Source organism: Silurus aristotelis, assembly GCF_946808225.1.
Source record: "Silurus aristotelis genome assembly, chromosome: 9".
NCBI lineage: Eukaryota > Metazoa > Chordata > Actinopteri > Siluriformes > Siluridae > Silurus > Silurus aristotelis.
This window is the reverse complement of record NC_139582.1, coordinates 4,380,284-4,393,660: the sequence shown is the minus strand read 5'-3', so window position 1 is coordinate 4,393,660 and position 13,377 is coordinate 4,380,284. Positions and strand designations below refer to the sequence as shown.

General features: G+C 34.9%; 1 protein-coding gene across 1 annotated transcript; it reads left to right on the top strand.

Moving 5' to 3' along the window:
• The first annotated feature begins 2,857 nt into the window (after positions 1 to 2,857).
• Positions 2,858 to 12,853, top strand: crabp1b (cellular retinoic acid binding protein 1b). The gene is made up of 4 exons (XM_083550089.1): positions 2,858 to 3,092; positions 4,695 to 4,873; positions 9,935 to 10,048; positions 12,487 to 12,853. Exons 1-4 carry the CDS (start codon positions 3,023 to 3,025, stop codon positions 12,535 to 12,537), a joined length of 414 nt encoding a protein of 137 aa, XP_083406215.1. The 5' UTR covers positions 2,858 to 3,022; the 3' UTR covers positions 12,538 to 12,853.
• The last annotated feature ends 524 nt before the right edge of the window (positions 12,854 to 13,377 follow it).

Below are 13,377 nucleotides of genomic sequence, written 5' to 3'. Positions count from 1 at the left end.
AAATCCTGAAGTGAAAAATACTTACAATAGAAACTCTTCCATGTTGACGAGTCCATGTCAAGACAAAACATTTTACTTAAAGTGAATTACTACAGTATAAACCTATGATCTGAATTACAACTTTTTAGTAATTTTACAGAAAATAAATCAGAAACAGAACGTGGTTTAATATTACAGTTTTTCTCAATTTTGTTTTTTAGATCAGAAATAAAATTCTTAAGCTTCTCAAAACTACTCATCACATCATAAAAGCATTTTCTCATTGCTTTGAACAAATTGCGAATACTTTGGTGCATAGATTGTGTACAATCGTCTGCTGTTTCCTAAATTATCAATTGGTTGTCATGTTGATCGAAATATATTATACAGGTTCTCACCTGAACAGTCGAAACCTCCAAAACATTGCGCCATTGAATGCAAAATGGTTAAACCAGTCGTCATAATCTGTCAAGCTGAAATTTCTAATACAGTTTTTCCCAGTTGCATTTCTCCAAATTATTTGTACAAGCGGCTCAAAACATTAGATTTCTTGCAAAAGCCTGTACTTTTCTCAAAATCCTTAGTTCAAAAGTAAGTATTTGTGTCAATAAACATGTCATTCCCATCAGAATAAAAAGTCCCTTCGTCATTGTTCACAAACAAAATCATCAAAATGTTTAGTCGTGTTGTCAATATGATGTTGCACAGTTTCAGGATTTCTTGATATAAACTATGGTTTGGGTTACAGTGACTGAAAATTCACAAAGTTGAATTTCTTCTGTTTGGCATCTATGAATTTCAGCAGAACAAATGTATTTATTTGATTGCATATAAGATTTATATTGATTGCAGGAGACCAGACAGGATTCACACTTTTACTGTACTGTACAAGTGTTTATTCATTTCTTAGTTGTTCATCCATTTTCACAATGTATAATTCTGTGTTTTGCTCTGTTTGTAGTCACTCTCCAATTGAAGGTTCACAAGATTCACCTTTGACCTGTTTTAGAGTACTAGTTGATTATTGGTTAATTTGATGCCGTTCACTCGCCTTCATTAGTGACATTCAAGATTCATCTGCGCAATTCATCAATTCAGGAAACATTCACTAAAGAAATGTTTAATAGAAACTTGACAGATGATGTGAACTGGTTTAACCATTTTGCATTCAATGACTTTGCAATGAACTGAGATGTTTTGGAGGTTAAAACTATTCAGGTGAAACCAGTATAATAGATTTTGATCAACATGAACATACACAACTGATAATGTAGGAAACAGCATTATCACTTGTACACAATCGATGAAATGAAAATTAAAGCGTTCGTAATTTGATCAAAGCAACAAAAAATGTTCTTATGATGAGCACAAATGACTAAATGACGTGGAGGTTGAACAAGCAGTTTGGAGAATTTCATTTTTGATCTGAGAAACGCTCCAAAGCAACTGAGAAAATCTGTAAACTTATTTTTGTAAATGTGTCTTAAATTAAAGAATTGTGCAGATGAACCTTGAATGTCACTAATTAAGGGCGTAGACAGACTCAGACTCAAACACAGAATTACAATTTCTAAAAATGGGTAAACAACCAGAAAATTAAAGAACACTAGAACATTAGAGTAAAAGTGTGAATCCTGTCTGGTCTCTTGCAGTCAACATCCCACATACAGTCATGTGTACGTTTGTGCTGTTGAAATTCATAGATGCCATACAGAAAAAATGAATCCATGTGCATTTTCAATAATTCTGAAATTCTGACGATCTTATAAACAATGACGCAATGACTTCTGATAGCAATAAGATTGTTCACTCACACAAATACTTACTTTACTACAAATTGTTTTGAGAAATGCACTTACTGATTTGCAAACATTAAGGATGATTTGAGAAACGCTTCAAAGCAACTGAGAAAAACTGTAACATTTTTGCCAAGCGATTGAGCTGAAAGTTTAGAGGTGTAGCATATGCTGTTATAGATATTTAAATTAGCATCTCCTTAGACTCCACTTGCAGCATGTTTACTCCGTAAAAAAAAAAAGAAAAAAAAAAAAGGCGAGACCGAACCCTACAAAGAACATCTGAAGAACTGAATCAAACCTATTGATTGATGAGACAAACTGTGGCCGATGAGGGTGAATGTGTGTAGATGGGTGCTTTTTTTCTCCTGAACACTTCCTGGGGGAAAGACAAAGTGCTCTCTGGCCTCACTCTACATTTATTATCAAGTGCTGTCCAGGAGGCCATTTGTCAAGGAGATAAATGATGCGCTGTCAGAAAAGGAACAAATCAGACAGGAGGGTGGGCTTCATTTTTTTTTTTGTTGTTTTTTTTTTTTTTTGCTTCTTCTTCTTTTTCTCGCTCTCCTGGATTTTTACCCAGAATTTCCTGGGGCACACTTTCCCATCATTCTTATTCCTCTCTGCTAAGCAGGAGGGTGCTGAGATAAATAGTTTGTCCCGGGAAATGTATAAAAAGTCAAGAACGGAATAATTCCAAAATCATTACAAAGTGTAATAGGCCACGGATTGGATTTCATAATTTAGCCTGAAAACATTGAAAAACCGACGCTACATAATTCAATTGACTTCAAGTCCTAATCTATTTAAAACAAAGAATTCGACGATATAAAATTTCCACGCATAATGAATTTTCCCCTGTCTGGATTTGTTTTTCCCGTCTTGAGACAAAGTCAAGGACTTAATTCGCCATCTCGTGTAGGTTTACAGCAGACTTCATAAGCAGACAGGAAAAACAATATGCTGCATTAAAGAACAGGGACTCATAAAGCAGTGCACGGGTGTGGGGAGGAGAGAGGGAGGGAGGGAGGGAGGGACGCTGTGACGCTCGTCTCACACGCCCTGTCTTCACCAATGGTCCAGAGGAGCACAGCACTCTGAGTCAGAGAGACAAAGTGAGTGGATGAGAGGGGAAGAGTAGAAGAAAAAAGGAAGGAAAAGTGTACCAGGATCTGTTTTTTTTTACATTTAAAGTCTAAAAGACAGTTTCAGCATTTTTGTTTAAACCAGATTAAATCAAATCTAAGATGCCTAACTTTGCAGGGACCTGGAAGATGAAAAGCAGTGAAAATTTCGAAGAGCTCCTCAAAGTTCTGGGTAAGTATTAAATCAGATCTGTTTCTTTCCACACTTTTGGGGGTTCGCATTAAGGAACTTAAGTGACCGTTCTGTGATCACATGGACTCATTTGTTTTGCTCTCTGTCTAGTCAGTGACATCTCCTGTCCTTTTGGGTTTTCAGTAACATATTCAGGGGATTAAGTGGTGTGAAGAGTAAATCACTATTATCCTCAGCCTGTTGCACTGCCCTTTGTTTCTTTGGGAGCGCGTTTCTTTCTTATTCAAATTGTCAACTCAAAGAAATAGTTTTGGCTCTGCGTAGAAAAAAATACACAGTCAAAATGAACACTTGTTTTTACGTTTAAATAAACTTGCAACGATTTCATCATACAAGGCTTAATTAAATGTGTCATAATGAAGACCATTTTTATGTTTAAAGTCATAAAAGTTTGTGCTGCAAACAGCAAGCTGTGTTTAACTCACACCCCGACATTTTGTCTCGACGACTCAGCGCTCCAGCAGAACCTGATTAATTTGGAAAATTGAAGGTTACGCTTCCAAACTGCGTACACATTGCGTACGATTCGCTCCATTGTTTGGAATGAAGAATGCTTTTAATGAGCAAGAGACCCACTTTGAACGAACATAACGACCCCATAAAGACTCCTCAGAGCACAAATGCATCCCAAGAGCCAGCAAGTTCATAATCAAACCTGTGTAGAAATCTCTTGAAGTGCAATGAGAACATAAAAGCCAAGAGCCATGACATTCCTTCCAGTCAACGCCTTGTCATTGCATCGCCATATTGGCAACATCTGCTGGTAACGATCTGCTCTGTGGTGGGTTGATGGCTTTTTATGCAGAAACATACACACCACTGGCATGCACTAAATAACCATGAATCCTCTTTACGAATGAGAAAAATGTGTCAATCATGTCGCATAGTTCTCGTTTTTTTTCCTTCGCAGTCAACAAGAAGCACCGCAAAAAAATGACTCGTATCTTTCATCTGCATCAAAAAGACAAATCGCATAATTGCACCCGGCATGAAGTGAATTCAGGGAAGAGAACGCAAGGAATTTAATGCGCCTTTGACCAGCCTTTTAATTCACAGCAGAAATTTTGATTTTGATTTTCTAGAACCTTCAGATGGACTGAAGTTACATAGAACTTTTTTGGGATTCAAATCAAACATGCATTAAAAACGTTATTATTATAATTACAACGATTTGCATTGCTAATAAATATGCCGTATGTCAAACTTTTTATCCTTTATATCTATGTGTAATGCAGTAGAGCATCCAGAAACAAGCTTAGTCTCACTTATATCAGCTATAAACAGTTGTTTCTTTAACAGCACCATTTTTTCCTCGTCAAATTACGAAACAAAAAACGATTAATAATCCATGTCCGGAAAATAAACCTGATAATGAAGCACTAACATTAATAAAAGACTAATTAAAATTTCCATACCACATTACATAAATATATCGAAAAAAAAAAAAAAAAAGAATATGAACTTGTGACACCATCTGACCAATCAGATTCAAGAATTTAAAATCTCTGTTGTATAAATCTGAGATAATCGATGGTATTTGATATTGTTATTGTATTTGATATTGTTTTATATTATATGTAGGAGTGAATGCCATGCTAAGGAAAGTGGCGTGTGCTGCGGCGTCTAAACCCTCTGTGGAAATCCGTCAGAATGGAGAGCAGTTCTATATCAAGACCTCGACCACCGTCAGGACCACGGAGATCAACTTTCAGATAGGACAGGAGTTCAACGAGGAAACGGTGGATGGACGCAAATGCAAGGTAAATACAGAGCACTGGGATAACCATTTTATTCTACACGTGATTATAGCGTGCAAATTTAAAAATCAAACACAGATTGTTTTTCGTAACCAATTTGTCCTGTTCTATAACATGTTTTGGTTATTGAATTAACAATGTATGACATCCAGAATGAATTTAATTTCATTAGATAATGTTTCAACCTTATTTTATTGAAATTCAACTGTATTTTTTTTTATTGAGGCTAAACTTATTTTTAGATCATAAATAATTCTAAAACATGTCCTTTTTGTTTTGTATAAAAAGAATCGTTGAAAAAAAATTTATCTTGTTTGAGCCAAATGAAACATTGGAAGTCTTTCTTTACCCACATATCTTTGTGTTTTGATAGGCTAATATGGTTTTCAGTATTATTTTGCAGGCCCGACACAAGAATGAGAAGGAAAATGTTTTTTTCTGTATTAGTACAGCTTTATTGGTAGTGGTTTATACTTTTTACATCTGCATTACAGCACATTGAAATTCTTTCTTTGCATATAACAGCGATATTTGGAGTTACAGCACCCCCTGGAGCACAGAGGGTTAAGGGCCTTGCTCAAGGGCCCCAAGAATGGCAGCTTGGCAATAGTGGGGCTTGAACCCTCCGACCTTCCGAGCAGTAACCCAGAGCCTTAACCACTGAGCCACCAAGTCTCTTAACCATTAGAGGAGTCATTCATCCATATTGCTCATCACTTCCTAAGGACAAGTGAACTGTTTTTTATGGAAAAACTGAACTGACTTTTAGAAAAAGATTACATGATAAATAATGACAGTGTGTGTGGGTTGTGTATGACTCGCATGATCAACTGATTGGAAAGTTGTAATAATTCAGTCCAAACCTGGCTTTTGACAGAATTAGCTATGTGATGACCACATGTTTTCTGTTGTTTTATTTCTTTATTTTTTGCTCATAAATGACGCTTGCAGGCAATTTCACCCGGTAATTATATCTTTAGTCTGTCGTTACAGTGAGATGACGTGAATAATAACTGATAATGTAGGAAACAGCAGACAATTGTACATAATCGATTAAATGAATGTACAGAAGCATTCTCAATTTATTCAAATGAACAAGAAATGCGTTTATAATAATAATTATGCTGATGATGATAACATTAATAATAATAATGATAATAACAATAATAATTACAATAATATTAACAACAATAATAATAATATTAATTACAATAATAATGAAAATAATAATAATAACAATTATAATAGTAATAATAATAATAATGATTGTAATAATAATAATAATAATAATAATAATAATAATAATAATAATAATGATTGTGATAATAATAATAATAATAATAATAATAATAATAATAATAATAATAATAATGATGGTGATTATAATAATAATAATAATAATAATAATAATAATAATAATAATGGTGATAATAATAATAATAATAATAATAATAATAATAATAATAATAATAATGATAATAATAATAATAATTATTATTATTATTATAATAATTATAATAATTATAATAATTATAATAACCATAATTATGCTCCAAAGCATCTCATCTTTCCCGTTGAATCTGCTGGACAGGAAAAGTGTTGAGGGGCTTCTTATTAAATATCTGATGAAATGTGATTAAAATGTGAAAAGTAATAAAGCACAGGTTTGTTGCTGTATTTCTAAAACATCACAACATTTCTGTATAATAATAGTAAAATGTCATAAGGGATCTGAGTGTCAGACAGCGTGTAGCAGTCGATATCCTAACAAATGTAAAAGTGAAAGCGAGAGTTACACTTTATATGTCAAGGCGATTCGTACTACCAGAGTATATTCAAAAACATCTCTTACATACAAAGAACTACACAGAATATAATGAAACTGTGCAACTATACTCTGATTTGTCATGTCATATACTCTGATTCTATTATTAGTATGTAGAATGTGTAATTAGGATGTAGATGTGAGGTTTTGCAACAACAGTAGGATACACGAGACTGTGCTAAACTGATATTGGCCAATCAAATGTTACAGTGTGCCGTCACTTTGCCTACATGTTGTCCATTGGTACAATGTTGGGCGACCAGTTTTTCAAATCCAAGCTTGCTAATAATAGCCCAAATTAGCCTTTACTTGGGTTAAAGTATGGCACTGACAGAATTTTGTTTGTTTGGCCAGAACTGGACATTATTTAGCACTGATTTATACACTGCTACACTGATTTATATTATAGGCCCTAAAATCCAGGCAGTCTATATATGATATTCACATTGATCTGCTTTTTATGAAAAACTGCTCCTTTTCCAATATCACCAGCCCAAAGTTGACCCATTGTTAAGCCTTCCAAAACAGATATTAGGAAAATTTTAGCTGGGAATATTTTGAGAATTTGGATTAGTTTTCCTGACTACGTCTCTCTGTGCTTCCTCACATTTTCCGAAAGCCTTTTCCTCGCCGCAGAAAGGAGATCACTTTATGGTTTAGAAAATTAGGATTTCTGAAGATTATCCTGACTTTACAATGACTCTACACAGTTTGATGTAGATGTGAGGCAGGACAAAAGCCATGCTATAGGTATATTCTGGTAAACATATCACCCTTTTCAAGGCAGACTACGCTGTTGTTATCTTATGGTTTTCAGTGCTTCTCACTTCCCTGGTAACAGAGTCTCTAGTATACTGACAGTAACTACAATGGAAGTGTTTTGTATGTAGAAATCTTTCTCCTTCTATATTACATTTGTATTTTAAGTAAATTTAAGTTTTTATACATCAAACTTGAAATCAAGTGAAGAATTTGTTTTAGCTTTTAGCAGATTATTTGTTTTCTTAAGTAATCAGACTTTTTCTCAGGCAGATTTCAGGTAAACTCTGCTGACTAACATTGCTTACTCTGTTGTAATAAGTGGGAAGTGATTAACATGTTGGACATCTGATAGGGAGGACGAATCCCAACACCAACAAGATGTTGGGCCCCTGAGCAAGCCCCTTAACCCTCAACTGCTCATCTGTATAAATGAGGTAATTGCAAGTGAATAATGGAATCTGCCAAATACTATAAATGTAAATGTAATAAAGTGTATAATTATGCATGCAACTATTGATGACATGTTTGTGACTGTGTAAAGTGAGAATCGCAGTCTTAATGTAACAGAATGACATTTTTAGACACCTTCCTTGATCCCTGGCTGTAAAATCACAGGCTGGTCTTTGACTTTGTGGTTGGTGGTCAGTATGGAAGTGGTTTTACTGTCTAACCTTGCCGACCCCCTGATTTTATATGGGTACATAAAGGCAAACAATTACAAAAGTCAAGGTTTCAGCATTCATTTTTATGGTAACACTTGACATGAAGGTGATGTTCGTAAACCTGCACGGCACCTACATGAAACCTACAAGACACATAACATCGTGACTTAAAACTCATATAAAACTACATTAACATTTGCAGCTGAAATCTTTCTTAACTAAATCTCAAGAGAACATTATGTATTATGTTGTCAAATTATTTTGAGTTTTTTTTTATTTTATTTTACATATTTGTAATGTGTAAATCATATAAAATTTCTGATATATATATATATATATTTATTTGTTTTAATTTCTTTTTTTTTTTTCTTTTTTTTGCAATGTTTTGTTTAGATTTAACAATTAGCAGATACTTTGGGGTCCAAATGTCTGCAACCATGTTGAAATTTGTGTTTTCTGTTAATTTAAAATAAATAATAACCAGAAAGATTAAAAAAAAGATTTTTTTAAAGAATTCATGTAAATGATCAAAACAGTAAATATTTATATTCTTAGATTTCGATTTAAACATATGCAAATATTAGATACTGGTCATGTTTACTGCTTTCTATGAAAAGTTGACATATTCCTCATGTCTAATTTCTTCTATTGAGTAGGTGTTCAGATAAAAATCATAAAGACTAAACATAGGGTTTTGCACAAACTTTAAAGTCCATTCCACGCTGAAGTCGCCTTGTTATTAAGGCAAAAAACAAATGTTATGACAAATAATAATACAGTTATACTATATATTACAATATATACCATATCTTATTACCTACTGCACCTTCTGTACATTAATCACTCTCACCACTGTACATATAGACCCATACCCTCATTTAAACATATTGCTATTTATTGTAAATAGGCCACTTGTGCACTTCTGGTTAGATCCTTAATGCATTTTTATTGGCTCTCTACATTACTTTGCACAATGACAATAAAGTAGAATCCAATCTAAAATCTAATCTAATGGGAAACCCGAAGAAATTTTAAGGATTCCACTTTTCACTCCGATTTCTGTAACGGAAATTGAAATGAATAAAAAAAATGCAAATAAATGCAATAGCTTAGTGGTTAAACCGTTCTGATTGGAAGGTCAAACTCCAACACCACCAAGATGCCACTGCTGGACCTTTGAGCAAGGCCCTTAACCCTCAACTGCACACTTGTATAAATAAGAAAATGTATGATCAGAGTTTCTCTGGATAAGGACGCCTGTCAAATAATGTAAATGTAAATGTAAATGTAGCACTCTCAGATATTTGGACTCCACTGTAGGTTCTGTGTCCCTGTGAACTTTTGTCCATTGGTTTCCTTAAAGACTTAAACAAGACATGAAAAGAAGTTTCTGTTGAATTAGTAGACTGTTGGGTCATGTCACCACGGGCTACAGAAAGACATTCAGCGATGCCTCTGTTGTATGGGGAAAGTTCAGCAGCTCCAAGCGGGACTCATGGGGCCATTCTGGAGCTTAATAAAAGGAGAAATATTGCAGTGACTCATCGCCAAGCTGTGATGATGTACCAGGGTCAACAGCGACGGTGCCCTCGACTCGGCGCTTGTATGAATCACACTTTCAGATTAGTGGCCTTTCAGGCTTTGATGTCCTCATGGAATGTCTGCGCAAACATTATTTTTATGCTGATAACACAATCCTGTGTGCTGAAAGTAGATCCAAAAGTGATCCTAAAGGCCAGCAATTCATCTCGCTATTGATTTGCCGACCAGGACTTTCTTTCTTTCAAGCTGCATTAACCTTTGGGATGTTCACAGAGCCTGGCTACATGGGAGACAGAAAATAAGATGGCCTGCAGGCAGACGCTGTTGGATGGAAATGGCCCGAAGACGTACTGGACACGTGAGCTCAGAGGGGATGAGTTAATACTGGTGAGGAAAGTTTTGAAAACGTCTCGGTTCATCATGGTCTATTAAAGATGAGTGGTATAATCTTAATCACACCGTATGAGTCATATTCTCCAGGCATTCATTATGCTGATATTATGATATTTAATGTTGAAGGTGTACCGCAAAACATACGGTAGTGCTTAGGGGTGTTCCTTGAACGTCTCCTTGCTACCTCCAGAAACACTTTTCGGATTTCTCTTGAAAAGTCAAGAATGAAACATAGCTCCACATCTGGCCTGTTTGGTTTTATAGACCAGATGGACATCACTAAGTGGGACTAATAACTAAGAGGAAGGCTTTGTTGGAGAGAAGCAATTCTCCTTTCCTTCCTTGGTAGTCCCAGTGGGACATCAAATGCATTCCTCGCTTGATAAAGTGAAATCTTAACATGGGTGGGTTCTTTTTTTAAGGCTCACCATAGGTGAGATCCATATGCAAATGCTTATTCTTCATTTTAGAAGTGCGATTGGATAAGAATTTTGTGGTTGCCCTTCGAAAGCTTGACAGAAATTGTATCTATTTTAGACTAAAAACCCTCGGGATTTGCATTTTGTTGGGATTCAGCTAAAAAAGCAAACCAAAGGAAGGTTTTACTTTTATATAGTTTTTATAGCAGGTGTGATTTTTATGTTCCATGTTTGTTAATGTGGATTTTGGTGGCAAAAAATTTACTAGAAATGTAGCCAGTATTACAATGTTTATTCATCTATGTTGAATATAAATACATGATCTAGATGTGAATATTTACAGCAGGAAACAGATAGTAGCTCAATCTGTCTCCTTCTTATGCTCTTTGCTTCACTTTGAGACGTAAGATAGAACATGGAACGTGTGAACATTGATACATTTTCTTTTTCAAACATATTTTAAAACAAAATTTGTTGCACGGTGAAAAAAACTGTCACTTTATTCTTAACATCTTCGAACTAAAAGTCCTACGTAATGACTGCTAATAAACAATAAAAAATTTGAGCTTCATTTTCCATAACAAAAGAATACATTCAGAAATATTGCAATATTTACCTACGCATAAAATTCGCTTACTAAACTGTATCTATAAAAAGGATAAACAATAAGTAATTAAATAAACCTTTCTTACACCATGAGATTGGGAATTCCACATCCAGATGGAAAGAAGCTAGGTAGCTCTGCTTTTTCAGAAGACCCCACTGCAAAATTCTCCCTGTAGTAATGAGTCCCTACAAAATAGACTCCATCCAGTTGCTCTCCCATTATGACTCATTGACAAGACGTGTTTTAACCTGCCGCAGGAAATACTGTAGAGTGTAGTCAAGGATTAAGATATATTAAGAGGTTGGTCTTGGGTCAGTGGCATCTGTTTGCAAGCAAAAACATGGCCTACATCAAAGCCATTCCATGCTGATGTGTAGAAATGGATAGATAAATAAGATCCAGCACATTTTTTTCCGCTTGGCGTTCTCTTATCGTGCCATCGGAAAGGAAATTTCATTCGCTCTGAATGATTCGAACGACAAACGGTTTGAGCGAATGCTTTGTGTTCTTTTGTTTTTAACGCAAGGCAGATCGGCTGGACGGAGTAAACGTACTGTAATTTTATTTAAATGTATTCCGGCCCTCAGCAAATTTCATTAATAATTAAATAAACAAATAACTGATTGTCGGATACTACTTTAAATAACAAACACAGCGTGTCTACCCATAAGAGCACAACTAATGAAATAACTGCTATATCGAGTGGACACAATGAACTTACTGTAGTTGGTAATAAATTTTTATATGAATCTACATTTATTTCGGCCCTCGGCACTTTGCGCAAATTGGACCGTCACCCAGAGGACTCCTGAAAGCTGGCACGCAGCAGCCGAGTGCCTGGAGGTGACCCAGCTCAGGCTGGACTAATGATCCTCATTGATCATGTTACATGAGGGAATGCTAAAGGAACCCAGGGCCCTGACACCCCTCTTGCTAATGTCTCCCAGGACGCCTGTGCAATAGGCAGATGGTCTGTCTTTACTTCCATTTTTAAAAAGGTGGCTGAGGCCATCCAGCCCTCTTTTCCCTGCTCTGGGACACAGATGGTGCTTGGTGCTGACAGAAGTCTCATTTGTGTCCTGCTGTGCCTTTAGAAACCCAATAAACACAGCAACGAGGTGGTGAACTGTCCCATTTCAATTCCTTCCCTGCAACTATAGCGCTGAGATCAAACTCCAGGATACACCAAAAAAAAAAAAGAATCTGTGTGAACTCATAGTAGAAACGTAACCATGTTCTTCATTATCTTAATTGCATTCCGGTCATGTATAAAACCCATCAGTCACTGCAGACGGTCCACATACTGGTACGAATATTTAATTAAGTGTTGCATTCGATTTTCAAATCATTTGATAAACTGTCAGTATAATTGCATTAAAATCTCTCGCTCTGCTTTCGTGCTTCAGACGTTCGGCGCTGATGACGTGGTGTGCACGAGGATTTATGTGCGGGAATGAGCCCCATGAGAACCGGAGGAAGAAATCAGTCTGCGCTTACACGAGTGACACTCCAGTTACATTTCATTACAGGGCCTTTTTTTTTTTTTTTCTTTTACCAATTTTGTAGAAACTTGCAAAATAGTTTTCTTACACATACTGGACCATGAATTGTAATAATTTATACTGTGATAGTATTCGATTCAAGGCATTTAGACGTAACAATGTAAGTGCAACAATTCATACTGTAACTTGCCATGTAATGTTTATACAACATTTATGTTTTTTTGTTTCATTGCTTTGTACTAGTTTGATTAAAGTCACTTTAAATAATAAATTAGTGGATTTTATAGTCAGTTACATTGTGGGAGTTTTTTGTTTTACAGCACCAATGAGAAGATAAATTATAAAACTAATTTTAGCACAAAAGTCCTTGTGTATAACAGTGACCAGGGAAAATCAGGCTTATGGGAAAAATATATATTCACACTATTTCATTAATAAACTCAAAGGAGAACAATTGAAATAATGCAGAAAAAGCGTCAATAGAAAACACAAATTGAGTCGAATAGCAAAGAAACAAGCAAATAATACACATTGTCTGTCCAAAGCAAGAAGAAGAAGAAAAGGAAGAAAAAGATGAAGAAAAAATGAAGAAGAAAAATTAAAACAGAAAGGTAAAAAGAAAAATGAAAGGGGAAGAAGAGGAAAAAGAAATTAGTTGTATACACAGATTGGGGAAAAAAAAAACTAAAAGAAAAGAAAAAAAATTTAATAAATTAAGTTTTTTTTTGTTACCTTAAAAAAATAAAAATAAAATAAATACAAATGGATAAATAAATAAATAAATAAATAAATAAA